The 27,703-nt window shown below is 58.6% G+C and overlaps 2 protein-coding genes and 1 long non-coding RNA gene across 7 annotated transcripts; 2 read left to right on the top strand and 1 right to left on the bottom strand.

Moving 5' to 3' along the window:
- Positions 1 to 12,152: 12,152 nt before the first annotated feature.
- On the bottom strand, positions 12,153 to 18,641 carry LOC124084018 (uncharacterized). 2 transcript variants are annotated; one of them, XR_009225588.1, is made up of 4 exons: positions 18,502 to 18,641; positions 16,010 to 18,223; positions 15,785 to 15,909; positions 12,153 to 14,677 (listed from the first exon to the last, which is right to left on the bottom strand). XR_009225588.1 is itself a non-coding variant. In XM_046430835.2 (3 exons), exons 1-3 carry the CDS (start codon positions 16,191 to 16,193, stop codon positions 13,808 to 13,810), a joined length of 954 nt encoding a protein of 317 aa, XP_046286791.1. In that variant the 5' UTR covers positions 16,194 to 16,554; the 3' UTR covers positions 12,153 to 13,807. The 2 variants fall into 2 exon arrangements, 1 of the variants encoding a protein (XP_046286791.1); XM_046430835.2 differs by lacking the exon at positions 18,502 to 18,641 and having other exon boundaries at positions 12,153 to 13,957; positions 14,283 to 14,677; positions 15,785 to 16,554.
- Positions 15,381 to 20,694, top strand: LOC124084016 (natural cytotoxicity triggering receptor 1-like). 4 transcript variants are annotated; one of them, XM_046430827.2, is made up of 7 exons: positions 15,387 to 15,911; positions 16,026 to 16,385; positions 16,549 to 16,833; positions 17,577 to 17,855; positions 18,012 to 18,062; positions 18,744 to 18,791; positions 19,684 to 20,694. In XM_046430827.2, exons 2-7 carry the CDS (start codon positions 16,247 to 16,249, stop codon positions 19,905 to 19,907), a joined length of 1,026 nt encoding a protein of 341 aa, XP_046286783.1. In that variant the 5' UTR covers positions 15,387 to 15,911; positions 16,026 to 16,246; the 3' UTR covers positions 19,908 to 20,694. The 4 variants fall into 4 exon arrangements, with proteins under 4 accessions (XP_046286784.1, XP_046286783.1, XP_046286782.1 ...); XM_046430830.2 differs by having other exon boundaries at positions 15,390 to 16,280; positions 16,350 to 16,385; XM_046430826.2 differs by having other exon boundaries at positions 15,387 to 16,385.
- A 3,081-nt stretch (positions 20,695 to 23,775) lies between these two features.
- Positions 23,776 to 26,224, top strand: LOC124084025 (uncharacterized). The gene is made up of 4 exons (XR_006849009.2): positions 23,776 to 24,214; positions 24,570 to 24,678; positions 25,184 to 25,238; positions 25,427 to 26,224. It is a non-coding gene; the product is annotated as an uncharacterized LOC124084025 (long non-coding RNA).
- Positions 26,225 to 27,703: the final 1,479 nt, after the last annotated feature.

Genomic DNA, 27,703 nt, shown 5'->3' with positions numbered 1-27,703 from the left:
GCAGGGTGACGCTGGCCTCATGGAGTGCCCCTGAGGTGTTTGCTCTCCTCTCTTCTGGAATAGCTGGAGACGCCATTCTAGCTGCTCTCTAAATGTCTGGAAGGTAGCGAAGCCATCCCGACCGTCCTGTTATCTGAACAGGACGTCCACATGGCTAATCAGTGTCCTCAGCAAGGACCGGCCCCGTCTCCCATATTGGTCCTGACTGAGCCTGGGCAGGTGCACGTGTGTGGGAGAGAGCCCGTCCTGCAGGTGCACGTCTCAGCTTTGCATCCTGGGGGGTCCTCCTGGTCCCCCTTTTCACAGCTCATTGGCATGGGCTGAGTGTCTGCTGTTTCCCTACGTAGCTTACTAGGGTGGGCCCAGTGTGTTTCCCAACACCCTGACTCTTCCCTGTGTGCAGGTTGTCGTTGTCTGACTCATCTGCCGCTCCCTGATTTCAGTTTCCTCCCATTACTAATTGTGGCTTTGGTTGCTCCTCTTTTCTGGTTCTTGAGGTGGGTGGCCGATGGCGTGGCCGAGGGCTGACCGTGGTGCTGGTCCTGTAAGCGCCCCTGAGATGCAAGGCGCAGCTGCGTAGGCTGGGCATCCATTTGGGGTTTCTCTCGAAGGACTTGGATTTCCCTTTTTCAATTCCTCCTTGACTGCTGGGTATTCAGCAGCCTGCTGTCTGGTTCCTGTATTTGTAAAACGTCAAGTTCCTCCTGACCTGAGGTCGCATGTTGTCCCACTGTGTGCAGCAGCTGGTGCTGGGATCTCTGTCTCCTCCATCTCTGAGGCTGTCCTTGGGGCCCAACATGCTCTTCCTGGAGACCAGCCATGCGCAGTTGAGAGGAACGTGCACTCTGTAGGGTGAAGCATCCTGTGAATGCTGAGACGTCCGTCTGGCTGAGGTTCCGTGAAATCCCTGCTTGTTGGCTGCTTTCTGCACGGATGACCAGTCCACTGTGGGACAGGTCTTGGACTCCCCTCTTCTTACCACTCAGGGTCTCACCTTGCTCCGGCCATGTTTCCTTCACAGGGAAGCTTGCTCTGCGGTTGGGAGATGTTTTCACAACCGCATCTTGTGGAAGAGACCCCTGGGCTGTGGCAGTGGTCATTCTGTCCCTTTCCACCCCTTCTACCTTGAAGTCTGAATTCTAACCCTGAGGTGACAGTCCCTGCTTTCCGTGGCTCCTGTTTGCGGGGACACCACGGTCATGCCCTGGCTGTCACCCCCTGTGTCCTCAGGTGAGACGAGTGTCCTGTACGCAGCACACACTCGGGCCTTGCTGTGGTCCACCTAGACCCTCCATGTTTTTAACTGGAGAGTCCCTTCCATGAACTCCAGGTCACCACGGTGCTGAGGCCGGCTCTGACCTCTGGTCGTGTTTCTCGGTTCCTTGGTCTCCCTCGGCTCCTCTCGCCCACCCTCCCGTCTTCCCTTGTGATTTGGAGAGCCTCTGTTTCACCCGCTTCCTTCCTTTCTCTTTTCATTTGTGAACAGCTGCGACCTCTTTCTACACAGAACCTAAGGTCCAACACCGACGACTTCTTGTTAGTATTGCCTCAGCCTCAAACGTGGAAAATCCAGCCTTCTTTGTCGTCTTACTCGTACAACGTGTCCATCCACGGCCACTCTGAACAAAGTTTCTGCTTTAATGATTCATGAGTCGGTTCTTTGTTCCTTCCCACCTTCTAAAATAGTTGACAAGGAGGTAAAAGGGACTGACCTGGGTGTTGACATCGTCTGCTGTTACTTCCTAGGATGCTCCCTGCTCCCCCTCCTGTTCCTTCAGAGCTCTGTAAGTCATTCTTCATGGATCTGCACAAGGTGACACCCCCTGGGTCAGGTCATGAGTACCTGCATGATGTGGCCAATTCCTTTCCCTCCTCCCTCTTCCTGTCCCTCCTGCCCTCCACCAGTGCCCTCCCTCACGGCAACTGGTCTCCCTTCTGTGTTTATGAGTCTCCCTTCTCCCCCTTTTTATCTCTAGCTCCCACGGGGGAGAGACCAGGTTTTGATTTGATTTTCTGAGTCAGGCTGGTGACTTCTCCCCTCCCACCCGTTCACCAGCAAATGACAGAATTTCCTCTTCCTTACGGCTGAGGGGAGCTCATGTATGTGATGGCGCATTTTCTTTGTCCATGCAGCTGTGGACGGGCACCTGGGCTGCTCCATCCCGTGACTTGGTCACACGGGGTCCATTCTAGTCTGGAGGCGTCTCCACAGACTTTACAAAGTGGTCGTACTGATTCAGCCCCACAACAGTGTGCGGGTGCACTTTTCCCTCCTCCCAGCACAGATGATCATTGTGCTCCTCATACCGGCCTTTCTGTCTGCAGCGAGGGGGAATCTCAGCGGAGTTTTAATAGGATCTTCCTGATTTCTGGAGACGTTCAACCTTTTATTCATAGACTTCTGTCCCTTTGCGTTTCTCACTGTCACAGGCGCCTGCTCCGTTATTTGGGCCTCCACGTGTCTGTCTGGTTCAAGCCTTTGGGGCTCTCCCTACACTCTGGAGGCTGAAGCCCAGCTGAAGGAGCAGTTGGCAAGACTTGCCGTACTCCGTAGGCTCTCTTCGTGCCCTTCACTGTTTACTTCATGGGAAGGTTAAAATCTGATGCCGTTCTACTTATTGATTCTTGGCTTCATTTCTGGACCTCATCTTCTTACTTATCAGTGAAGCATGATTAACTCTGGGAAAATGAAAGGTTTATTTATGGATCTCTAAGTCACATTGTTCTCATTTCATGTACAAACATAGGAATCGACTCATACACCAATATTTAAACATCTACACTCTGTAGGAGCACATGTCATTTGGGAACATGCACATTTAAGCTGCATGTGTGTCTGTGACCCTGGGGTGGACCACCTAGTGGCCATGGGCGGTAGAGGCAGTGAGCAGACCCAGGGGTGCTGGCTCAGCTCTCTGAGCCCTTCAACCTCCTGCTGTTTTCCTGTTTCTTAGAAGCAGCTGGTGCCACCAGCCCCTCCCACATCCTGTCAGACCCCAGCACTGGGGAGTAAGGGGCACTGGGTTATGGGCTGTGCTCAGGGGTCAGTCCCATCAAGATGGGTGGGCCATCTGTGGACCTGAGGGGTCCCTGGGGTAACCTGGGCCTGCACTGACCTCCGTGACCCCTTGGACCCCATTGCAGCCTCACCCCACGGGGACCATACCGTGGAGAACGTCATCCACATGGGCCTGGCTGGCCTGGTCCTGCTGGTCCTCGGGATCCTGCTGTTTGTGACTCGGCACAGCCAGAGAGGGACCCAAGATGCAGGCAGGAGGTGAACATGGAGGGAGCAGTGCATCTCCCTGCAAAACGGAGCTGGGGGAACACACCTGATGCTCCCAGGAGACAGGGAGGAAGTGGGGTGTGCATCAGGAGGGTTGGCTGAACGCTGGGTGGACGTGGCTTCCAAGACGTCTGGACTGAGGCGTGGACCCTCCTCCAGGAGGTAGGGGTAGAGCCTGCCTTGGCCCCTCCTCCTCTCACCCCAGGACACTGGGTGCACTCACAGCCCAGGAACCCCACATGTTTCTTGTCCTCAGTCTCTGGGCCACGATCCTGTGAAACATCATTAAATATTAATGACCACAGTCCCCTCCTGGTATGAAGTCTTGATCCTCTCTCTCTCAGCATGGGTTTGTAGTAACTGAACAGAAGAGCGAAAGATGCCTGACTTCCCAAGAGGAGTCCACGCTCACATGTGGCACCTGCCGTGGGCCCAGAGGCCCTGAACTTCGCCACGTGTCACTCTTGGTTCCCCAGACACACCATTGCTTGACATTGGCACCCGGTATTGGAGGGACAGCCAGGTGGTGCTGGTCCATTGCCCTGTGAAATGAAGAGCGTCCCAAGTTGTTCCTTTGCTAGTTACCGTAGGGTGCACACTCCCTGCCAGCCAACTGTTGGTGCCAGTCTTCCTCTTGGATATGGGTGGGAGGCCGTGGGTGGGACGTCATGAGGGACGGGGAGCCCACTCTGCCACAACCAGGCTGGCCTCAGCGTGCACCGGGCACCTACGCTGCCTTCACGTAGAGGTCGTGATAATTGTTCTCCCAATTAGTTGGTGCATTTCAATAAAATTGTGATGCCAACATCCGTGAGACCAGGAGCCAGGCAGCAGCCGCCTTGTGGGGTGAGAATGGGGGCTGTGACGTCCCAGCACTCTGTGGAGAGTGAGGCTGGCCTAGGTAACCAAGAGAGGGTGCTGGTGCTGGCTGGTTAACAGGAGGAGAAGGGTCCTGGGGCTCAGGAATCAGCCCTGGGGAGAGTGTCCCACTCAAATCCAGATAGAGTCACCGTGTGACAGGAGTGGGCTCTTAAGAGTCAAATGATTTAAGATAGAATCCCACCCACCAGGACAAAGGCAGGCAGAGCTGTCACAGGGAACTGTCCTGTGTCCCACACAACAGCACTACAGGTCTGTCCCCTGGGTGGGGGAGGACACCAAGAAATCCCTCTCCAAACCACCACACAGAGGTAGCCTCGGGCCACCAACATTGCTGTAAACACAACCTGTGAGCAGCTGAGCAGCTGGGAGGCCTGGCTGGGTGACCTGCAGCCACCTGGGGGGTCCTGATGCATAGAGCAGGTCCACCAGGAGGTGGCAGCACGCCCCCTTCATGGGCTGAGCAAGGGACAGGAGCCCCTGGCTCCTGGTCTGTGTGAGGACCCAGAATGTCCTGCTAACTTAAAGGTCCCCGGCTGCCCCACAGTGGATGGGTCAGGCGGCCATGCCACCCTGGGTGAGGACATGAGCACACCTGATGTGGCAGTGAGCTGCTCCAGGGTCACCTCCCCTGCCGGGTGTGGCTGCTGTCCTGAGCATGGGTGACGAGCAGCCTGGAGAGGTCCCCTGCAGTGTCACCTTCTGTGGGGCTCTCTCTCTACACAGAACTAGGCCCAGATGTAGCAGTGGACACAGGCAGGACATATGGGTCTTCATATCTAAGGTCCCTCCAAACCCATGTGGTAAGAGGTCACCATGGGGGGGTGGGGGGGGGGACTTGGGGGAGTGACTGAGCACGGGGCTGTGTCCCTGTGCCTGGGGCTGGTATGGTGCTGAGGGGAGCTCTTCCTTCTGCCCTTGTGCAGTGAGAGGAACCCCACCGGCTGCACCCCAAGGGCAGGCTGGCCACCTCCATGTCCTCTTGCAGCAGAGCGCTTGCAAGTGTCGGTTCCTTCTAGAAGCCACAGGGCACTCAGGCCACTGTGAAGGCTCGTCCCCAGAGCCGGGAGCTTTCCAAGGCCTCCTCCCCTCCTCCCCTGCTCCCCTCCTCCTCCCTCCCCTCCTCCCTTGCTCTCCTCCTCCCTCCCCTCCTCCTCCCTCCTCCTCCCTTTCCCCTCCTCCCCCTGCCTCCCTCATCCCTCCCCTCCCCCCTCCCTCCCCCTCCTCCCCTCTCCCTCCCCCTCCTCCCCTCTCCCTCCCCCTCCTCCCCTCCTCCCTCCCCTCCCCCTCTCCCTCCCCCCTCCTCCCCTCTCCCTCCCCCTCCTCCCCTCCTCCCTCCCCTCCTCCCCTCCTCCCTCCCCTGATGGGGTTGTGCGGCTGTACACCTGGGTGCGAGTCTCTCTCTCAGTGTGAGGATTTTCCCTCTTGAGGGTAAATTCGAGGAGTGGTCTCGCTGGGTCACAGGCGGCTCCACGCCTGTGCCTTGAGGAGCCTGGTGCGACTTCACGGTGGCTGTGCTGATTCGCAGTCCCCCACAGTGTCCATGTGCTCCCTCTCCCCGTCCTCTCCGTGAGGTCCGAGTCCCACCGTATACTTGCAGGACTTTAATTGTGCAGAGTCAGTTGGGTGCAGTGTGGCCATCTGATGTGGTGGTCACACGTCCCTAGAACACCTCTAAACCCTGCACACGCCCATCTCCACGGCTGAGTCCTCTCCCTGTGACGCGCTGGTTTGGCCAGGGGACGGCTTCTCCTTGGGCCTGGAGACCTCGAGCCCCCCCCCATCAAGCCCGTCCTAGGACGTGCTGGGCTGCGAGCCGCGTCCCCGTCCCCCGTGTGGGACACTGACCGGGTGCTCTACCTCGAGTTCTTGGTCCCCGCCACCCACCTCCTCCGACCCCATGGTGACCCCGGTTCCACGTGCCAGTTCTGCGACGTCCACCATGAGAGAGACACGGCCCTCGCGGGCTCCGGCCTCCTGGGAGGTGGCACCTCCCTCCTCCCAGGCACCAAGCCCTGTCCCAGCCGGGCCCCGCCTCACACAGCTGCTGGGGCTTTGTCGCAGGGCGCTCAGCAGCCTTCCGGCCTCTGTCACTGGAGGCCAGGGGTCCCACCACCCAGCTGTGACGACCAAAACCTCTCCAGACATCTCCGTCTGTCCCCAGCTCAGGCGCGGCTGGCCCAAGAGCGTTGCAATGACAAGGATGGGTGTGTTGGTGGGAGCGGCTCTAACATTAGGACTGCGGGAGCTTCTCCGAGTGTGGGGGGCGCCCTCGGCAGCCACTGGACCCCCTCCCTGTGCAGCTGGCGCCCCCCACCCTTCTCGGAGCACCAGGTGGCCACGCTGCTGGACAGCTCACCTGGACAAAGGTGGCCAGCAGGCGGAGCGCCAAGACCCCAACCCTCTTGGTCCAGGGCGGTCAGCACAGAGGCACCAAGGCCAGGAGGCTCCCGGAACCTTCCTCAGCACCCCGCCTGAGCGGTTCCCGCGGGGACATCATCCTCGGTCCCGAGGCCCCCCCCTGCCCGGGGAGCCACCCCTGGCGCAGGGCAGAGTGGGGCCGAGTGGGTGTCCCCCCCCAGGCCCGCTCCTCCATCCTGAGCTGACTGGCCCCTGGGCGTCCACACACACTGCAGAGTGCGTCACAGGATTACTGTGACGAGGACACCAGGAAGCAGATGCCAGCAGCAACGTCCCTGAGGTCAGGGGTAGCAGGGGAGTGCGGGTGACAGCTCAGTGGGCAGGCGGGGCCCTGGGAGGACGGAGAGGAACGGGACACAGAGGTGACCGCAGCGCAGGGAGAAGGCCCAATGCCCCGAGTGGTGCCCTTTGAAGGGGTTGACTTCACGTCACGTGAGATTCACCTCAATAAAAAACAAGCCCCGGCCAGGAAGGGGTTTAGTGCCTTGAAGAGCCGGGCACAGAACTGCCCCGTGGTCCTCCTGTCCACCACACGTGGGGACGGCCACAGGGATCGCAAGAAGGCACAGTCACAGCAGCAGCGCGCCCAGCAGCCCAGAGGTGGAAATAAGCCAGGTGTCGGCCGACAGATGATGGTTTATACACACAACGGAATACTACTCAGCTGTGAAAAGGAGTGGAGTTCCCACCCGAGCTTCAAAACCAACAAACCTTGGAGAGACTTGTTAAGGAAACGAGCAAAAAGACAAACAACGAATGAGTCTGCCTTTATTAGGCACCTAGCGGAGTCAGTTTTTAGAGATTAGAGGTAATCTGAGACTGTGGGAGGAAGAGTGGCGAGTTACGGCTTCACGATTACAGGGTTAGTCTGGTCACGAATTTCAGGTCAACCTCAACAATTTAGCAAGACCCTGTCTTAAAATAAAAATTAAAAAGGGCTGGGGGTGTAGCTCAGTGGTGTAGTAGTGCCTGCCTAGTATACGCAAGGCCTGGGTTCAATCCCCAGGACCTCACACACAAAAATTCAGGGTTTCTGTTTGGGGTAATAATAATGCTATAAATAGACAATGCTCCTGAGATAAAGGAATCATATGAAAAAAATGCTCATCATCTCTAGCAATCAGAGAAATGTAAATCAAAACTTCTCTAAGATTCCATCTCACTCCAGTCAGAATGGCAGCTATTATGGAGACAAACAGCAATAAATGTAGGTGAGGATGTGGGGAAAAGGCACAATCACACACTGCTGGTGGGACTGCAAGCTGGTGCAGCCAACATGGAAAGCAGTATGGAGACTCCTTGGAAATCTAGGAATGGAACCTCCATTTGACCCAGCTATCCCTACAGGGACACAGCCACATCGATGTTTATAGCAGCACAGTTCACAATAGCTAAACTGTGGAGCCAACCTAGATGCCCCTCAGTGGATGAATGGATAAAGAAAATGTGGCATTTATACACAATGGAATATTACTCAGCAATAAAAGAGAGCAAAATCATGGCATTTGCAGGTAAATGGATGGAGTTGGAGAAGATAATGCTAAGTGAAATTAGCCAATCCCCAAAAAACAAATGCTAAATGACTTCTCTGATTTAAGGATGCTGATCCATAATATGCTGGAGGCAGGGGAGAGGGTGAAATGAACTCTAGACAGAGCAAAGGGGAAAGGGGGAGGGGGGAGGGGACATAGGGGAGGAAAGACAGTGGAATGAGATGGACATCATTACCCTGAGCACATGTGTGAAGACACAAACGGAGTGACTCTACTTTGTGTACAGCCAGAGACAGGAAAAATCGAGCCCTATACGTGTGATTTGAATTGTGGCCACATATAACAAATTAAAAAAATTTTAAATGCCAATAAAAAAAAGAAAAGAAATGCTATATAAATAGATGGTGTGATGGTCACCCAGCGCGGTGAATGTCATTGATGTCCTTGAATTAATGTTTAAAGTGGCAATTTTTATTTCATGTATATTTTATGTATAAAAATACTCCAAAAAATATTTTAGACAGGAAATGCTGTCAGGTCCTCCCCCTTCCATCCACCTGCGTCCCCAGAGTGAAGGGAGGAGGCGGCGTCCACGGCTGGCTCTGACAGGGCTCTGGGTTCTGCAGGGGACTTTCCGCGGTGGCCAGGAACGGGAGCGTGAGGCCCGGCTGCCAGGGAACACGGGGTCCTTCCCGTACCAGCTGGGGAACGCCCCGTGCCCGGTGGGAGCCGAGGTCCCCCTCCCCGAGTGGACGTGAGCTCTGCCGGGCGCCACCAGTGCCAGTACAGGAAATGTACCCTGGTCAGAGGGAGCCCAGCCCTGGAGCTGGTGGTGACAGGTAAGGAGCCGACTGTTTTAGAGACTCGCAGACTCGCTGAGGGGCCGCTGTCAGGCTCCCTGCCCCAGCACGAGCTCCGCCCGACTGCGCCCCGCGGCTCCTTCCTGATGGCGGCTGGCCCTTGGCCAGGGCCCACGCGGGCGTGGATGTCCTCAGCTCCTACAGGTCCTGCCCCGGGACCTCCCCAGGCTCTCGCTGCAGGCTGTCACCTCTGCAGCCCCCGGGGCTGCGTCTCAGCCCCGTCCCAGCCATCGAGACAGCTGGGCCCAGGGCCCCCAGGACTCCCCACTCCTGGGGGAGGCTGCTGGGCCCCGGGTCACCTCAACAAGACCCGGGTGGGGACTCCGCCCCCATTGCAGCCAGGCCTGCTTGAAGCTCGGGTGGTGGGACTCTGGGTCCGTCGGCCACCACACAGTGGGACGGCTCTTGTCTCTGCTCTCGGCAGCCGCGGTCCTAATAAGGAGGCAGTAGAGAAGGGGCCCGTGGGATGGAGAAAAGACCAACAGACACACGCCCAGGCCTGGGCAGGCTGGCCACCCGGCGCTGGCCAAGCAGGCCGATTGAGCAGGTTCTTCATCCCACGGTGAACTGTGGGCGTCTCAGCCATGGTGACGATCTGCAGGACACAGCGCCAGAGAGGCAGCAGGGTCGTCCCACTGTGCTCAGAACTCTATCCTGGGAGCTGGTGCCGGACCCAGTGGAAACTGATACAGCCACGCACCTTCCACGTGGCCCCAGGGCTGGCGTCACCACAGCCACTGGGGCCTCTCGACCTGAGCCTGCCCACATGGCCCCAGGGCTGGCGTCACCACGGCCACTGGGGCCTCTCGACCTGAGCCTGCCCACGTGGCCCCAGGGCTGGCGTCATTATGGCCACTGGGGCCTCTCGACCTGCACCATCCATCACAAGGCAGCTCCCTGCGCAAACACAGCCACGAATGTCACACAGGCCCAGATCTGGATGACCATCGTCCACCATGCAGTGTCTCCCGTGGCCACTGCTGTGGCTCCACAGACGTGGACACCACCTGCTTTCTTGTTGGAGACCCGAGCTCACCCCTTAGGGATGGCGTCTCTCCGGAGCTCACGGGGGTGCTGGGACTTGTCTGCAGCAGAGTGTGGACCCCGCTCCCGGCCCGCGGCAGCTCCCATCCCCCGCACAGAGGCAACAGGGAGGAGACAGAGGGTAAAGAGAGGCTGTGACATCAGTACTCCTGGGCAGCCCGGCAGGGAATCGTCCAGGGGTCTGTCCAGGGATGCGTCTGCAGGACAGGGGTACACTCACGGGGACAGAGCCGATGAACAGGGAGGCTATCCTGTCCTTCCCTGCTGCATGGGTGAGCCCGGGGAGGACGTCAGGCAGGCCAGCCAAGCACTGAGAGACAGTTTGTGGCTCCCGCTCCCCTGTGAACTCACTCAGTGCACGACCCGGGAGGCTATCTAGTGCAGGCACCGGGCGCCCATCCAGGACACCAACTTCACTGGCTCAGGAGGAAAAAGCTTCAGAGAACTATTGGCCGTCAGGATCTCGCTGCCCTTGACAACAATGTATCTTGTGTTTGAAAATTGCCCAGGGTACAAGAGCTCTGGCCACAAAAATTTAAGGATTAAGGATTGAGCCACATTCCAAGCCCTTTTCATTTTTTATTTTGAAACAGGGGTCTCACTAAGTTGTTCAGGGCCTTGCTCAGTTTCTGAGGCTGGCCTTGAACTCACAATCCTCCTGCCTCGGCCTCCTGAGCCTCTGGGATCACAGGTCCATGTGTAACATTCACACTCAATGTTAAAGTTTTAACATTTCTGTCCATCAAAAGAAACCGGGAAAGTGATGATAATGATTGAGCTCCCATAGTCAAGCATTCACCACGCCCGGCCTTCAGTGCATGTTAAACCACTCCCTGTTGGGGTACAGAGCTTCAGTTGGCAAGAGGAAAAAGTCCCGGGCATCCGCCTCATAGCAGGTAAGGACTCCGAGCCCCCCTGGGCCACACTCAGTGTCAGCTTGGAACCTCAGAAACTGGAAGAACAGGCTTCGAATGTTTCTACCATAAAGAATTGGCAAGCGCATGAGGAGACAGTTCCCTAACCTGATCTGGACCTCGCACACGGACACGTCACCCCAGAATGCACACAACTTCGTGTCCTGAGTGTACCTGTTTAAAATAAACTTAACTGAAATTTTAAAAGTGATTATATGGCAAATCTTATGTATATTTCTGCGTATTTCACAGTTGTTAAGAGTTCATTGTGGTCTACAAGAAAAAGGGAGACCGGTGGCTACCTGGGGCTCTGACATGGGGGACCCACTGCAGCCGGCAACACCCTAACGTAGACGTGGCTGCGGCTCTGTGGCTCTGGACACACGGTGCAGCCATCACGCTCCGCACTGTGGACGGGCAGAGTGCAATGCAGGTGGATGTCCTCCCCATTAAAGTCACATTTGTAAAAACACCAAGGCCAGGCACCGTAATCCCAGCCACTGGGAGGCTGAGGCAGGAGGATCCCAAGTTCCAGGGCAGCTTGCACGACTTAGTGAGACCCTGTCTCAAAATCAAATTTTCTAAAAGGCTGGGGATGCAGCTCAGGGCAGAGCAGCCCTGGGTTCAATCCCGAGTCCTGAAAAATTAAACAAAATAAAATGCCAGTGACCAAGGTAGGGAAAGGGACCCTGTCACACGGTTGGTGGGGCTGAAAATTAGTGCAGTCACTACGGACATCAGCTGAGGCGCCCAAAGGACGGGGCGCAGAGCCCCCATGCGACAGCTGGACCACTGCTCGGTATCTACCCTGAGGACGGGACGTCGTCTAACTACAGCGAGTCACACACGCCGTGTTCACAGCTCACAGCCACCAGACTCGGAGCCAGCCTAGGTGTCCAGATAAAGAGGATGCCGTCTACACACACGGAGCTATATTCACCCATCAAGAACAAAACTGTGGAAATCTGCAGGATAATGGATGGAACTAGAGACCATCGTGTTAAGTCAAAAGAAGGTCAAGGGTCCTGCGTTTTCTCTCATATGTGGAAGTCAGAGAAAGTTTTAAAAAGGGAGAGAGGAGAGCTCACTAAAACAGAAGGGAGAGCAGTTATTTTAGTCGGCTTTTTTGCTGGAGGAAAATCGCTCAGGACATGACAGTCAGCAAGCAGAGACAGAGCTCTGGTCATCAAGGACAGAATGTCAACCCCAGCCGCCCCCGCGGCCCCTCCTCCAGCCACTCCCCACCCACCCACAGTCGGTTAATGCCCTGATTAGGTCGAGGCTCCCACACCCAATTATTCCCCTCTAAACCTTCCCACTTTGTCACATGAACTTCTGGGGGACACCTCACATCTAAACCACAACAGCAGGGTAGAAAGGACAGGGGACATGGTTAATGAAATGGACCAAATCATGCTGTACGTACAAACCTGTCACGATGAAGCCCACTACTGTGTGTGGTCATAATGCACTAGAAAAAATAAATGGCAGAAATGAACAGAAAAAAAAAATGAAATCACCAAAGCCACCTCCTGTGTCAGTTGTGATTGAAGTGGTCACTCAGGACGTGAAATCCGTCCCTTGCAGCCTGCTTCTGGACCTCCCTAGGGTACAGGTGTGCTCTGAGGTAGAACTGGAGCTGAACTAAGTAGATACAGAGACCCAGAAAGACCCAGAGAGGAGCTCAGAGGGGAGGGGAGGGTTCATTCCACCTCAGCACCCGGCGTCCTGGGAAGATGCTTCCCATCTGCAGGCACCGTCTGGATCCCAGGTCCCCAGACGCCTCTCAGTAGCCGGGTACACCTCCTGCTCCATCTGCAGGCACCGTCTGGATCCCAGGTCCCCAGACGCCTCTCAGTAGCCGGGTACACCTCCTGCCCCATCTGCAGGCACCGTCTGGATCCCGAGGTCCCCAGACGCCTCTCAGTAGCTGGGTACACCTCCTGCTCCAACTGCAGGCACCGTCTGGATCCCAGGTCCCCAGACGCCTCTCAGTAGCCGGGTACACCTCCTGCCCCATCTGCAGGCACTGTCTGGATCCCGAGGTCCCCAGACGCCTCTCAGTAGCCGGGTACACCTCCGCATGGGCTCACCTTTTAGTGCCTCAGTTCCCTTATTTGCGAAGTGCAGAATAATGTGGCCAACCTCTCTGGGTCACCATGAGGACTCAAGGTCACCACTGGAAGCTGCTCAGAGCTGGGCTGGACAACAGGAGACGTCTTTCAGGTCTGGTGAGCACAAGCTGCCGAGGCAGCTCTGCCCAGGTCTCTGCCCGGTGCTGGAGCCAGCTCCCCCACCCCCGCCCACCACGAGGGTCCTCCAGCACCAGGTCAGCACTGGGGAGCTCCAGAGGAGGGCGGAAGAGTCGGCCTGACAAGAGCTGGTCCAGGCTGTGACCCCAGGGGAGGGGACCAGTGAGGACAAACCTGGGCACCCCTGGCCAGACGGAGGGGGTCCCAGATGAGGAGCGTGGAGGAATGCAACAGTGGTTGTTCTTTCCTCCTCCTGCGTCCGACTACGGAATAGGCTTTTTGTATCATCTCCATTAAAAAAAAAGGAGAAAGAGTGAACATAAGCGTATCTGGTAAAGCGCTCTGCGCCTGTGTGTGTCAGGGCAGGGAGGAGCAGGCTGCGCCGCTCTCTGAAGCTGCCCTGGGCAGGGTCTTGATCAGAATAGAGGGTCGGGGCTCTGAACTGGGGGAATCCACCCCCACACCCCCAAATCGCTGATAGGAGGAAGGGAGAGGGAGGGACAGCAGCCACCTGGGGAGCCATGTCCCCAAGGTGACACCAGAGCTCAGGTGGAAAGGAGATCAGAGTGACCTTCAGGAAGACGAGCGTCGGGTGGGTTTGCTGTGAGCTACGGGGAGATGGGGAGAAGACCGCGTCCGGGGCCATCACACATCAGGGTCAGGCGTCGGGAAGGACGGGTCTGTGTAACCAGAGGACCCTTGGGGTCCAAGGACGTCTGCAAACTAAGCGGAGCAGGGGCCGAGGCGACAGGATCCATCCTAGACACCTCCAGGCAGGACCCGAGGAGGCCAGGGCGGTAGGGGTATCCTAGTAATGAACCCGAGAGGACACTGCCCTGAGGACGCCTGGGTGCTGACCTCGCATCTCCATCCGCCCTCTGAGAGGCTCCAGGGGCCTGACGAGGTTCCCACAGCGGCTGAAGCTCGCTGACCGTGACCCTGGCCTGGGCAGACGCTCCGTGCCCGGATGGGACGCAGAGTTAGAGTGAATAACTGTCTGCTCTCAAGGGACAAAAATCACCCTAGAACTGAAAGCTGAGCGTGAAACCTTTCTGATGAAACTGATAACACAGGTGCCTGTCAGTGGGCGGCCACCTGTCATCTCTAAGGGCCTGGGGACGTGGTTTCAGCACCTTAAACAGGAGCCGCTGCTGTGGAGGAGAAGCTCGGAAGGGGGCTGCGCCTCGGGAAGGGCTTCCTTCACGAGAGGGGACCCTGGAGCTAGCAGGGCTGGTGCAAAACCCACCTGTGAACAGGGAAAAACGGAAGCTTCTCCCTGAATCAGGGATCCACGGGGCGCCCACTCCACCACTCCAACCCAACCCAGGCCTTGAAAGGCCAGCCCGAGGGCCCGAGGAGGGACTCAAAGGGACCCAAACACAAAAGGAAGAGGCCAAACTACCTGCTGGCTGACGACAGGATCCTGTGTCTAGAAGACCCCAAAACCCACCAGAAACGTACGCTAAGTGAACTGAGCCAGGCTCAGAAAGAAGGTCGAGGGTCCTGGGTTTTCTCTCGTGTGTGGGAGCTGGAGAGAAAAACGCGGGAAGGGGGCCTCAGGAAAACAGAAGGGAGACCAGTAGAGGAAGGGCAGGGGAGCCGGGGCAGGGGACCAGGGGGCAGGCGAGATCCGGGGCATGAGACGCAGTCAGTTCAGTTACGTGTGTGAAGAGCACAGCGAGTCCCACGGTTGTGTGTCATGTGACAATAACAAAACCAAGACACGAGAAGAGGAAGGCCACTCGTAAGCAGTGTAGGACCCCAGACCCCATAGGTTCAGCCACAGCCGCAGAGGCCCTGGCCGCGCTGGGAATCAGGGAGGACGGGACCCTCACCACACACAGAGCCGGGTGCATGGGGAGCCAGGCAGCAGGGCGGAGCCCAGGTGCCGCTAGCCACCCAACCACAGGGCAGCCCAGGGACCATCCACCCCGATGTCACTGGAGCAGAGGGAGAGAAGCCCTGCCAGGTCGCATAAGATCCCATATCCTGGACGCACACTCTGCTCCTGTCCCTCAGGGCCCTTCACACCCACAGATGGGCTCCGCCTGGTCCTTGAATGTGAGCCCTGCCTGGCTTCCTGCTCCACCTTCCAGAAGCCAACCCTAGGGGGGTGACCCAGGCTGAGCACGCCACCTCTTCAGGACCTGGTGGGCGAGAGCAGACACCTCTTCCACCTGGGGAGGGTCCTGTCCCCTGTGCTGGTCATTGCCATGGCCCAAAGGCGATGGTGGCAGGAGACCCAGCACCTCAGGCCTGCACGCCCAGCTGCACGCTGCTCACGGTGTGAGTTAACACAGCGTTGGCCCAAAGAAGACAGAGCCAGTCTCGAGTTGCCCTCGTGGGGACAAAAGGCTCCTTAAACAGCAGAGACACAGGCTGTTGTCCCCACAGGCCATGGGACACTCAGGAGGGGAACAGGGGAACCTGCCTTCCCTTCTCCCAGGCTGGCCAGCGCGGGAACCCCTGGGGACCCAGCAGCACCACGTCTGGGTCTGGGGAAGCTCCCTCCCTCTGCCCACAGAGAGCACCCAGGCCACCCTGAGCTTGGGCGGGGTGTGAAACTCCCTGACCCATCCCCGACACCCCAGAGGTGGCTACGTCTAGGCAGCACCCTCATGTGCCTGTCACTCACCCAAAACCGCTGCACGGACTTTCCCATGGTCTGGGTTGGAGCCGTTCTGCGTTTGACCGGACCGTGGTCCATGACCACGTGCACTGACCGGAGCTGCTGGAGTGGAGCGCCCCGTGAGCATTCCCCTGTAAGGAAGAGGGTGGTAAATTAGACAAAGGGCACAGGCTGGAGAAAGGGGCGTCTCCCAGGACACGTGGGGTGGAACCCAAGGGCAGAACACCTCACTTTCAAAATTGTCTAGACACTGTGGGGAAGAAAATAGAGAAAAAGAAAACCAGGCCCAGGCCCAGAGGGGGAGGAAGAGCTGTGAACATCTGGTCAAACCTTGGTGTGGAAGTCCCGGGGCACGGGCGCCGGCCACACCTACCACATCCTGTGCCTGTCCCTGGACTGCCGGCTCAGTCCCCATCCGGCTGCCCAGTCCCCGTCTGGCTGCCCCGCATCGGCCTGCAGCATCGTGCCATGCCACCCACACCGGTGGCCCTGCTGTGCCTCGGTGAGTCTCTGGTGGAAGGGCCCCGGGCCAGGTGTGGTGGGCACTGTCCTCATACTGCCTGCGTTCCAGGGCTGCACCTGAGCCTGAGGACCAGCATCCAGAGTGGTGAGTCCTCCCCTAAGGCCCAGAGTCGCCCAGGGTTCAGCCGTCCACCTAGAACACGGGGGAGGCAGGCTCCGCGGTGCTGGGAGGGCTTGGGCCAGCAGGTGGGCGGGAGCGGGGGGCAGGCCGGAGGCTCCCCTGCACCACAGCCTCGCTTCCCTTCCAGAGGGCCTCCCGAGACCCGTCATCCAAGCCAGGCCCAGCTTCATGGTTCCAAAGGGACAGTCGGTGACCCTGTGGTGCTGGGGCACCCGGGAGGCTGAGGAGTACCGGCTGCATTTTGAGGGAGGGGTTGCTGCCCTGAAGAGACCAAGACCACCTGGACTCGTGGACAAAGTCAAGTTCCTCATCCCCACCATGGCCTCCAGCACAGCAGGGCAATACCACTGCTTCTACCGCAGAGGGGAGCTCTGGTCCGAGCCCAGCAGCTCCCTGGACCTGGTGGTGACAGGTAACCCACCCACTCCTAGCAGGACCTGGTGGTGACAGGTGACCCACCCACTCCTAGTAGGACCTGGTGGTGACAGGTGACCCACCCACTCCTAGCAGGACCTGGTGGTGACAGGTGACCCACCCACTCCTAGCAGGACCTGGTGGTGACAGGTGACCCACCCACTCCTAGCAGGACCTGGTGGTGACAGGTGACTGACCCACTCCTAGCAGGACCTGGTGGTGACAGGTGACTGACCCACTCCTAGCAGGACCTGGTGGTGACAGGTGGTGGCGGTGAGCACTGCCTGGGCGGTGAGCACTGCCTGGGCGGTGAGCAACCAGTGGCTCTAACTGTCCACGGAGGTGGCTCAGGTGGAAAGGTCACACTGTGCGCGTCTGGCCACAGTGGGAAAGTAATATGTTTTAAAAACACCACAGAGTGTCCCGTCCCTGGGTGTCTGCGGTGGTGGCTCTGGAGGGGACTGTGGTATGGCATCATGCTGCCGATCCTACCCTCAGCCCTGAGGAGCACAGGCCGAGGGCCACTCCCAGAGACATTCCTACTCAGTCCTGGAAGCCGGGCACTGAGAGCCTCGGTCTTGAAGGAGTGCTTGGTAGGACATGGCTGTGACCAGGGCAGATCTGGGACAGGGGAAGGGGGACAGATTCCCGAGAGTGGCCTGTGGCCTTGAGGACTTTGAGACAGGAGGTGGGGGAGCAGGGTCAGCGTGCTGTCCTCCCACCAGCCACCTTTTCTCCCAGGAATGTATGACACACCCACCCTCTCTGTTCATCCCGGACCTGAGGTGGCCCTGGGGGACAGCGTGACCTTCTTTTGCCACCTAGCGACAGCAACCAGCACTTTCTTTCTGCTCAAAGAAGGGAGGTCCAGCAGCACACAGCGTAGCCTCGGGAGCACACAGGCAGAGTTCCCTGTGGGCCCGGTGACCGTGGCCCACCAGGGGACCTACAGATGCTTTGGCTCCTACAACAACCACGCGTGGTCCTTCCCCAGCAATCCGGTGATGCTCCTGGTGACAGGTGAGGACACCCAACCTCCCCTCTCTTCTGGAGCCTAGGGAACCGCAGGTAGAGACGGAGCCATGTGCACGGGACCTCCATATCTCAGCGACCCAGCTGGTCAATGACCGGGACTGCAGAGGGGAAGACCCCTAACCTTTCACCTTCCCTCTCCAGGAGGTGCGGGGAACAGCAGTCTTGCACCCACAGACCCGGCGGATTCCCCGGGTATGTGGCGGCACTTCTGAGCAAAGGGGAGGCGGAAGGCTTCTGCACCTGGCACATGTCGAGGTGTCCACTGAGCCCGGGACAAACAGCCTTGCCTGGGTGGCCCTGGCCCAGGGATCCTTTGAAGGGAGTCAGGATGGATCAGGAATTCCTTATAACCCCTGGAGGAGAAGAGGGTGTGCAGAGGCCGAGTTAAAAGCCACTGGGGGGGGGGGGGCGTGGCGAGATGGAGTAGGACAGCCCAGGGGGCCCCACAGAGGGAGGCCTTTGAGGAAATGCCCAAAGAGTGGACGGAGAGGGTCGCGAGCTCTGTGGAGGGAGAGGGGATGGCCGCAGCTCCGGGCTGGAAGGTGGCCAGGGTGATGGAGGAAGTGCAATGGGGTCAGGATTGGGAAGGACCTAAGGAGGCGCGGGGGACAGGGACGGGCAGCTCACTCACCAGGGGCAGAAAGGGTGGGTTGGCACCTGCCTGTGTGCGGCGAGGTGACGTTGCCTTCACCAGGAGGCCAGGCACCCCGGAGGAGCTCCTGGCAGAGGACGGCTGAACTCGTCCAGGGGTGTCCGTCCTCCTCCGCTCCACCTGCCAGATGAAGCCACTGGGTCTCCAGCAGGGAGGGGCCTGGGAAGCAAAGGACCTGCACAGCCACCAACCTCACGCCTCCCCTTGCCTGTCACCTACAGATTCCTGTGACCCCTACCTGGTGACCACAGAGTCGGGGTCCCAGAAAGGTGATCAAAGGGGGGGGGGGGGCACAGCCACGCCCTGGAGGAGGAGGAGGGAGGGACACGGCCATGCCCTGGAGGGGGAGGGGCACAGCCACACCCTGGAGAAGGAGGAGGGAGGGGCACGGCCACGCCCTGGAGGAGGAGGAGGAGGAGGAGGGAGGGGCACGGCCACGCCCTGGAGGAGGAGGAGGAGGAGGGAGGGGCACGGCCACGCCCTGGAGGAGGAGGAGGAGGGGGGAGGGGCACAGCCACGCCCTGGAGGAGGAGGAGGGAGGGGCACGGCCACGCCCTGGAGGAGGAGAAGGAGGAGGAGGGAGGGGCACGGCCACGCCCTGGAGGAGGAGGAGGAGGGGGGAGGGGCACAGCCACGCCCTGGAGGAGGAGGAGGGAGGGGCACGGCCACGCCCTGGAGGAGGAGGAGGAGGAGGGAGGGGCACAGCCACGCCCTGGAGGAGGAGGAGGGAGGGGCACGGCCACGCCCTGGAGGAGGAGGAGGAGGGAGGGGCACGGCCACGCCCTGGAGGAGGAGGAGGAGGGAGGGGCACGGCCACGCCCTGGAGGAGGAGGAGGGAGGGGCACGGCCACGCCCTGGAGGAGGAGGAGGAGGAGGAGGAGGAGGAGGAGGAGGAGGAGGAGGGGGAAGGGGCACGGCCACGCCCTGGAGGAGGAGGAGGAGGAGGGAGGGGCACGGCCACGCCCTGGAGGAGGAGGAGGAGGGAGGGGCACGGCCACGCCCTGGAGGAGGAGGAGGAGGGAGGGGCACGGCCACGCCCTGGAGGAGGAGGAGGAGGAGGGAGGGGCACGGCCACGCCCTGGAGGAGGAGGAGGAGGAGGAGGAGGAGGGAGGAAGGGAGGGGCCTGCACTGCTCCAGCAGCCGCTGCTCTTCTCCCCCAGACCCCACCCGCTGGGACCACACAGCCCAGAACCTCCTCCGGATGGGCCTGGCGTTCCTGGTGCTGGTGGCTCTGGCGTGGCTCCTGGCTGAAGACTGGCTGGGCAGGAGGAGGGCTGCAGCTGGGAAGGCCGGAGGCCGAGAACGCAGAGCTCCTGGAAGAGGGGCCGAGGGACACTGCCCACAGGTGGCACTGAAGCTGGCTCCTCGGCCTCAAGCCATGTGAGCTCTGCCTGACCCCTAGAGGACAGGTCATGGCGGGAATTGGGCACCAAGGAGGTGACTGCACAGGGTTTGGCAAGGCATCCCAGGGGAGGCAGGCAGTGGGGCGGAGACGCTGGACGCCCCCCTAGACCACCCGGAGCTCTCCGCAGGCAGATGTTCAGGCACCTCGAGAGGACCCAGGGAATTTTTAAATCTGAGTTTTCTGTGGAATATCAGGAGATGTCAAGTCCGGGCTGACAGACAGCCCAGCCGGAGCTCCGGCGTCACATTACCCCCGGTGGCCACGATGCTATTCTCTGTACCATGGAGATGGGGCTGGGACCCGCTCTCTTCACTCCTAGGTCCCCATTCTGAACCTCCGCTCCTCCATCCCTGTTGACCAGGTGTCCTAAGGTCCAAGAATTTCTAAATTCTTATCAAACTGCAGTCTCCCCACACCAACTTCATCCCGAGCTGAGAGGGACTTGTTGGAGTGAGTTTGTGAGACTCGGATGTTTCATATCCTAATTTACGGCAGGGAGAGACTCTTGGGAAAATAAGGTACAAGTTTTATGTCCCGAGGCTTACATGTGGGCCCTGACCACCAAGGCCTGTGTCCCCTCCAGTCCCACCAAAATCTCTCCCCAAACCTCACAGGGTGAGCCCAATTGCCACAGTTGCGTGACGCATTTTGAAATCCTGAACATATTCTATATCCCAGCAGAAAATGAAGGGTGAGGAGGAAGAGCACCAAAAACCTCTGTTGCCAAGCTAGATAATATTCAATAAAATTAAATTAAAATTCAAAATGAATGCCGACAATGTCCATGATGAACAAAATCTCAGAACTGTAAATGACGATGCGCGTTAGTCTGTTAGGGTTGTCACGGCAGGGAGGTGGCCGGTCAGCAACACCTTAGCTCTCAGCTCCGAGGACCAAAGTCCAAAGTCAAGGTCAGGCAGGGCTGGCTCCTCCCAAGGCCCCTCTGGGGCTCCCTGTGGCCTCACAAGTTCGTCCCTTGTCCTGATCTCTTGAGGACATGAGGACATACATAGCAGCAGGCCTCTTCAGCAGCCTCATTAACCTTAATCACTTTTCCAAGTAACCTGGGGGGCCACATTGGGGTGGGGAGGGGCCACAACTCAGCCGTCAGAGGACCTGACCCTGAACCTGCCTGGCCTTGACCCACCGGCCCTCCCCAGCCCTGGCCCTGTGAGGAAGAGTAGCTGCCCCACTCCTGCTGGCCGGACACCAGGCTGGGTGCCCAAGTCATGGGCTGGGGGCTGCCCCCAGGTCACAGCATCCTGAAAAGTCACAGAACGGGGGTGAGAGACACAGCTCTTTCAGGGAATTAAGGACCCCAAAGCTCTCTGCCTTCACCCAGGAACGGGCTTGTGTCACATTCACCTCTGAAGCCGGCGGGTTCCTGAGCTCCAGAGCCCCCCATCCCAGGTCCCGCCACCCGTGAACTTTCAAAACGAGCGGAAGAGTGAGGAAGGAACGTATCCGGAGCTAGTTCTGTGGGCACATGAAAGAACAGTGTGCTCGTGATCCTGTGGAGATGAGAGGGGACTCACGCAGCCACCACCAGGAGGTTACCACGGGCAGGAGGAGTGTGACCATGCGTGGAGAGCAGATCACCCAGGGCAGCGAGACCTCGGCAAGGCCTAGGCCTCCTCCTGAGGGCAGACAGGGGCCACCAGGGGCTCTAGGGACAGATAGGGTCACACATGTTTGCATGTAGGCATGGGGGGGGTGATCCCTCAGGTGACGTGGGACACTTGGAAGAGGAGGACAAATTCGCTGAGACTGTTAGGAGGCTCCTGCGTTATTCCAGGAGAAGTTGGGGACCGCACAGAGAAGTGTTACCTTTGACACTGTTTAGGCACAGAAACCATATTTTATTGTTTGGAGGGACGGCTGAGGAGGTGGCAGGGTCCCTGGAGCTAACAGAGTGGACCTCTGGGCAGACAAAGGGGACCTGACCTCCCCTCCTGCTGCCCATTGGTGTGGATGTCGTGAGGAACCCTGACAGGCGCAGAAGGGGACCTGCCGGCAGAGAGCACAGCTAGCGGCCCCTCTTCACACACTGCCCTTGAGCTTCACCCCAGCTGAGTGGAGAATGATGGACAAGTGCAAATTGTGTCAGGCTGGGCGGCTCAGTGGAGGGCACTCGCCGGGCACATGAAGGCCCTGGACTGGACCCCCAGGACGGGAAAGCAACTGTACCTTCTCAAGGTGTGCGATGAGGTGACTGGATACACACACACACTCTAGTGATACCACCAATCAGCATGCCGGCACCTCACAGGTGACCGTCGGACTGGGAGAGGAGGGCACACCAGGAATCGGCTCTGCACGGTCCAAGGGAACTGCGTGGTGCTGCTCATCAGCCGCCAGGCTATACTTGCGGTCCCAGGACTTGTTCCTCTTACAACTGAAGTTGTGCCCGTGACCCACCCAGCCCCAGTCCCCTGCCACCACCCCACTCTGCTCTGTGAGCTTGGCTGCTCGGATCCCCCGTGCGAGATCACGCAGCCTCTGTGCACAGGAACGTGCGCACTGCCTGTCACAGGCTCATAGAACATTCCTCCCTTATTCTTCTCCTAGTTTTGAAAGTTCTTGGGGTGGTGGGGACCTGGGATGGGGGGTCTGGAGCTCAGGGACCCCGTGGGTGAATCTGACACAAGCCTGTTCCTGGGTGAAGGCGGACAGCTGCAGGGTCCTCGAGTGGCTTGTCCACCCGGCCGTCATCTCCAGCCCAGCAGTGCTGCGGCGAACGCTCCGCCTTAGCTGATTGCACCCCTTGCAGGGACACGCCGCCGCTCTCTCTTCACTGGCCCGCTGACGGGCCACAGGTTGCCTCTGAGTCTTGGTGGTCCTGAGCCATGCCGCAGGGGAGACCAGGACAGGAAATCTTCCCGTTCCACGCCACAGGTCCACCACAGAGGCAGGAGGTAAGGACCAAGACCCAAAGTCCGCCCTGGGACAGCTGCCTTCCCGGGGTCAGACACCCCAACCTCCACCTCCCGCTGGGCCATCCTGGCGTCAACTGAGATGAGCAGGTGATCCACCGCAGGCTGAGAGGGGCTGGGATTCCAGACCAGGAGGCACTCTGGGAAGAAGGCCCACCTCGCCCCACCCCACCCTGCCCGGGGTCGCCCGCCCTGGCTGACCCCTGTGCCCACCCGTGCCCACCCCAGCCTGGGTCTTGGCCCTGCACTTGCTTCCTTGGTGCCCTTCCTGTGGCCAGCACCGCAGGGTTTCCTGGAAGGCGCAGCAGCCTCCTCCGCTGTCACCACCCCCTCCATCAGCAGATCCGCCCTCTGACCACTTCCTCCTCGCGGACACCTCGCGGGCTCTCAGCCCTCCCGCTGCCTGGGCTCTATGGTGGCCACAGGTGCACTGCAGGTCTTCGGGGTTCTGAGTCCAGCCGCCCGGGATGGGCTCGCGGCACCCAACGCCCGGCCTTCCGCTTCTCTAAGACTGAAGCCCCGAGCTGCTCTCTGAGCCCTCAGAGCCCTTCGTCCACTTCCCTCGTTCAACTGGACTCACCAGCGGGACGATGCCACACCTGCTCGTGACACCTGCTCTCTCCACCACCCACCTGCTCACACCACTGCTGGGAGGTCCCACACAAACCAGCCACACGAACCAGAGGCCAGGTGGCACGTCGTGTGCATAGGGAGTGGGACTCCAGGTGACCCACGTGCACTCCTGGGTACTTACCCAAATCCACATCCTGTAGTGACACAAGTCACACAGCCAAGTCATGGAACCAGCCCAGGCGTCCTTCAGCAGATGAGCGGATGAAGAAGATGTGGTGTGCGTGGGTGTGCATGTGTGCATGTGCGTGTGCGTGTGTGCATGTGCATGTGTGTGCGTGTGTGCATGTGTGTGCGTGTGCGTGTGTGCATGTGCATGCATGTGCGTGTGTGTGCATGTGTGTGTGCATTAGTGGTTCCACTCAGCTACATAGGAGAGTGAAACCATATCCCTGTTGGTACGTGGCGGGAATTGGGGAACATCATGCTGAGTGAAATGTGAAGCAGAAAGTCAGGGTCGATCGTGCTCTCTCATCTGTGGAAGTTGGAAACGAGGAGGGAAGTGGTTTTCATAAAATAGCACAGTGGGTAGGATGAGAGGGAAAGGGGGACAGGGAAATGAAACTGACCACAGTGTGCGTGTGTCGTCACATGACCTGCCGTGAACCCCACTGATCATGATGCACCGATCACAGGACTTTACAGAGGGACACAGGTGTCTGTTTCCTGACAAGTCATGTCTGCTGGGACCTTGAAACTCCAACCTGGGCAAATGTCTTCTAGGTAAAGATTTTCACGGCTTGTTTGACTCTTACGTGACGGGCAGACAGACACGGGTAACTTCCGTGCATCTTTTGTAGATGGTAGGAATACCAACTCACGTTCTGTGCGCAGTCATTGGTGAACACGTTTTTTCCCGGTGCCGGGGCTGGAAACCAGGGCCCACATGTGCCATGTGAGGCTCCACGGAGGAGCAGCTCCCCGGCCCCACCAAGCACTTTAGGCTTCTGAGTTCCCTCATATCCTTTAAAACCTCTCTCCAACCCAGCGGCATCTTCATCCCTCCTGTTTAACTGGGTGCTCTCTGCCTATTTTATCGTGAGTTCATGTTTAGAAGTTGTTTCATTTTCTTCCATAGGGAAAACCAATTATGGCCGGGCATAAGGTGCACACGCCTGTAATCCCTGCACCCCAGGAGGCTGAGGCAGGAGGATCTCAAGTTCAAAGCCAGCCTCAGCAACAGCAAGGTGCTAAGCAACTCAGTGAGACCCTGTCTCTAAATCAAATACAAAATAGGGCTGGGGATGGGGCTCAGTGGTCAGGTGCCCCTGAGTTCAATACCTGGTCCCCCCACAAAAAAATAAAAGAAAGAAAAAGAAAACCAGCTATGGAAACACAAGCTGTTCCATAAACCACCCTGTCCCCCGTAGATGAAGGCCAGTGTGGCCCTCAGATAATCACAGCACCCTGGTCCTCGGCTTCATTCCCAGGGTCCAAGTTACCTGCAGGCAACCACAATATCACTATGGTGCAACGGCGGTTTGAGGCCGTTGCACTCACCCAGCATGCCTCAGGATTGCTTTATGGTTGCCAGTCCTACTGGGCCCGACGTATAAACTCAGCTTTCTCTAGAGCTGCAGGCACAGGGAGACCACATGGGGATGGGTAGCAGCCACACTTCATGCCACACTGGGGCTTGGGATGGCTGTAAATGCAGACATTCACCCAGTTACTGTGCTCTCACCTGTTCAGGAAAAGAAGGGGTGCTTCCAACCTCACCCCACCACCCACCTCCCTCCTGGCTGAGGTAAGCGAAGCCCCCGCAGTGACACCCGAGGATGGCCCCTCCCTCTGTCGTGGTGCTGTGGCCCCTGCCTCCCCAGTCTGAACCCCATCTCTCCCACTCTGCACCCTCCTCTTTCCGTGCCACCTCCTCTCCTGCTGCGACCTCTACACCTGTAGGAGTCACTCCTACTTCAAAGTCCACTTTCACAGGTGCAGTAAGCACTGGGGGTTCTGCCCCTGGGCACACCTGGGATGCCTGAGCCCTCGCTGCGGTGGCAACACACACACATCCCACTTCCCACTGTGACCTTCTCAGGGGAGGAACGGGGCTGGGACCTGACCCTCACAATCACAGGCAGCGACTTTCAGAGCTTAAGTCACCGAGGGACATTCCGCAGCCACGGAGCAAGTCACTCTGCGTCCCCTCCCCCGGCCCCGGAAACACCCATCTGTCCCTACGCATTTCACTATTTTCTATTCTCTTTTTAAATCTCACTGGTCTTGCTGGCCCCAGTGGGCAGGAAACAGGGATACAGCTGTACCCCCGGTGCACAGGGGACCCCACCTTGAGAGGGTCTGACCCTAGGTGTCAGCCATTCTGGGGCTGAAGCCTGTGAGGGGGTCTTGCCTGAACAGTCCCCAGGGTAAGGTCCCCTCCCCCAGTCTCCCCACTGGGTAAATAAAGACCGGGCAGGAGGTTTTTCTCACCTACAAGAGAGGAGCTGTTAAAACCTCAGCCCCAGGATGTCCAGAGCCCCTGTCCCACATCCTGTGCCTCCTCAGCACCAGGACAGCAGGGCAGGACCTCTCTGGGCTGGGGGTGGGCATGCCTTTCTGATCTTTGCAAGACGCCAGCAGCTCCTCCTCAGGTGACAAACAGCAAGTTCTCTCAGCACTGCCCACGGTCCAGAGGGCATCAGTTCACACTCCAAGGACACCCGCCTCAAAGGGGCTCTGTGCTGGTCCTCCTTTGCTTATGAAATAAATAAATCTCTTTGGGGAAATCTCTGCCAAGTTTCACTAAAATATATTTAAAGGGCTAGGGATGCAGCTCAGTGGTAGAGGTTCGCCCCGCACACGAGACCCTGGGTGTGATCCCCAGCACTGCACGATATGTAGATATGTCACCCAAGTGCACGGGGGGTTTGGAGCACTGTGGCCCAGGGCCAAGCCCCTGTTGGCACAGAGTCCTGCCCACCTGTTGACCCATGTGGCCACTTCCCTGCTCTGAGCGCAGGGCTGAGCAGCGTGGCGGGGTCTACGTGGCCTTCAGTGCCTAAAAGTGACTATCTGGCCCTTTGGGGAAAAAATCTGCCAAATCCCAAGTTAGGATATAAAAACAATACTGACCCTGTGGCTGCCGCTCAGGGGTGGAGCGCTTGCCTGGCACACGTGGGGCACTGGGTTCGATCCTCAGCACCACACAAAAAGAAAGGTATTGTGTCCATCTACAACCAAAACAATACATACATACACCAATCCTGTAGTCACCAGGCAGCGACTGAATCAGGCCAAGGACAGAGGAATGGACTGTCCTGAGCACACTCCCAGGCCACCCTTTTCCCAGCTAATACGCCACCCACGCCCCTGTGACCCCCCCCCCCCCAAGCACATGGACAAAGGCAGCTCCAAGCTCAGGACCTTCCCTTTATTACCCCCCGAGGTGCCCGTGATCAGAACTCACTGTGAAGAAAGAAATCGATGCTCAAGCCTACGTTTGACCCCCAGCCCAGGGACCACCACCACCTGGCCCCTTGACCTCCACCATGAGAGCAAGACCAGACCCCCCTGGGACACACAGCCAGGAGGGAGAGAGACTCAGGGTGTCGAGAAAAAGAACTGGCAGCAGGAGGGAGCCTTCGTCCCCACGGCACTGTCCAGGGTCAGGCCAGGGTTGCTCTCCTTCACCTCCCTCAGCACCTCCTGGACCTTCGCGTTCCACTTGTCCATCTTCAACCTGGGGGACCAGAGGACATCGGCACTAACAGAAAAGCTAGTTCTGTTGTCCCCAAATTCACTGCAAACAGCCCAAGTGCCCAGGAAGGTTTCAGGACATTTGCGGCGGGAGACATTTTTGGATCCACAAAATAGTGATCCTGAGAAACGTCCAAGTGCAGACACACGTCCTGCAAAGACCTCAAGAACCCAGCCACGGGCTCCCCCAGCCGCAGTCGTTTCTGTAATCACCACACAGAGCCTCGCTCCCGTCCCCTCTGCTGGCACACCTGTCCTCAGGCAGCCCCTCCCACTGACCTTCCTGTCCAGCCAGGTGGGAGCAGCCCAGGTGCTGCCCACTGGAGAGACAGGCGCTCACCCCAGCCAGATGACCTCCCAAGAAAGATGGCTAAGACAGACAAGTCCACGCGTCTCCCCAGCGCAGAGGCTGGAAGTCCATCTGGATGCAGAGTAGAGATTCCCAGAGGGTGGGAAGGTGCAGGAGGACAGAGGAGACTGAACAGCACCAAACAGAAGGCACAGCCCTGGGGT

This window comes from Marmota monax, unplaced genomic scaffold (assembly GCF_021218885.2).
Source record: "Marmota monax isolate L192 unplaced genomic scaffold, Marmota_monax_Labrador192_F-V1.1 WCK01_AAM20220418_F8-fsc00215, whole genome shotgun sequence".
NCBI lineage: Eukaryota > Metazoa > Chordata > Mammalia > Rodentia > Sciuridae > Marmota > Marmota monax.
The sequence above is the reverse complement of the archived record's forward strand: the minus strand, read 5'-3'. Positions and strand labels throughout refer to the sequence as shown.

Coding starts and splice junctions, on each gene's coding strand:
- LOC124084018 (XM_046430835.2), bottom strand. CDS start 16,193: ATGGGGACTGAGCCGGCAGTCCAGGGACAGGCACAGGATGTGGTAGGT. Junction 14,678..15,784: donor AGTCCGTGCAGCGGTTTTGG/GTGAGTGACAGG, acceptor TTTTCTCTCCAG/CTCCCACACACGAGAGAAAA. Junction 13,958..14,282: donor AGCAGCGGCTCCTGTTTAAG/GTGCTGAAACCA, acceptor GTTCATTACTAG/GATACCCCTACCGCCCTGGC.
- LOC124084016 (XM_046430827.2), top strand. CDS start 16,247: ATGCCACCCACACCGGTGGCCCTGCTGTGCCTCGGTGAGTCTCTGGTG. Junction 16,386..16,548: donor GAGGACCAGCATCCAGAGTG/GTGAGTCCTCCC, acceptor CTTCCCTTCCAG/AGGGCCTCCCGAGACCCGTC. Junction 18,063..18,743: donor AGACCCGGCGGATTCCCCGG/GTATGTGGCGGC, acceptor TGTCACCTACAG/ATTCCTGTGACCCCTACCTG.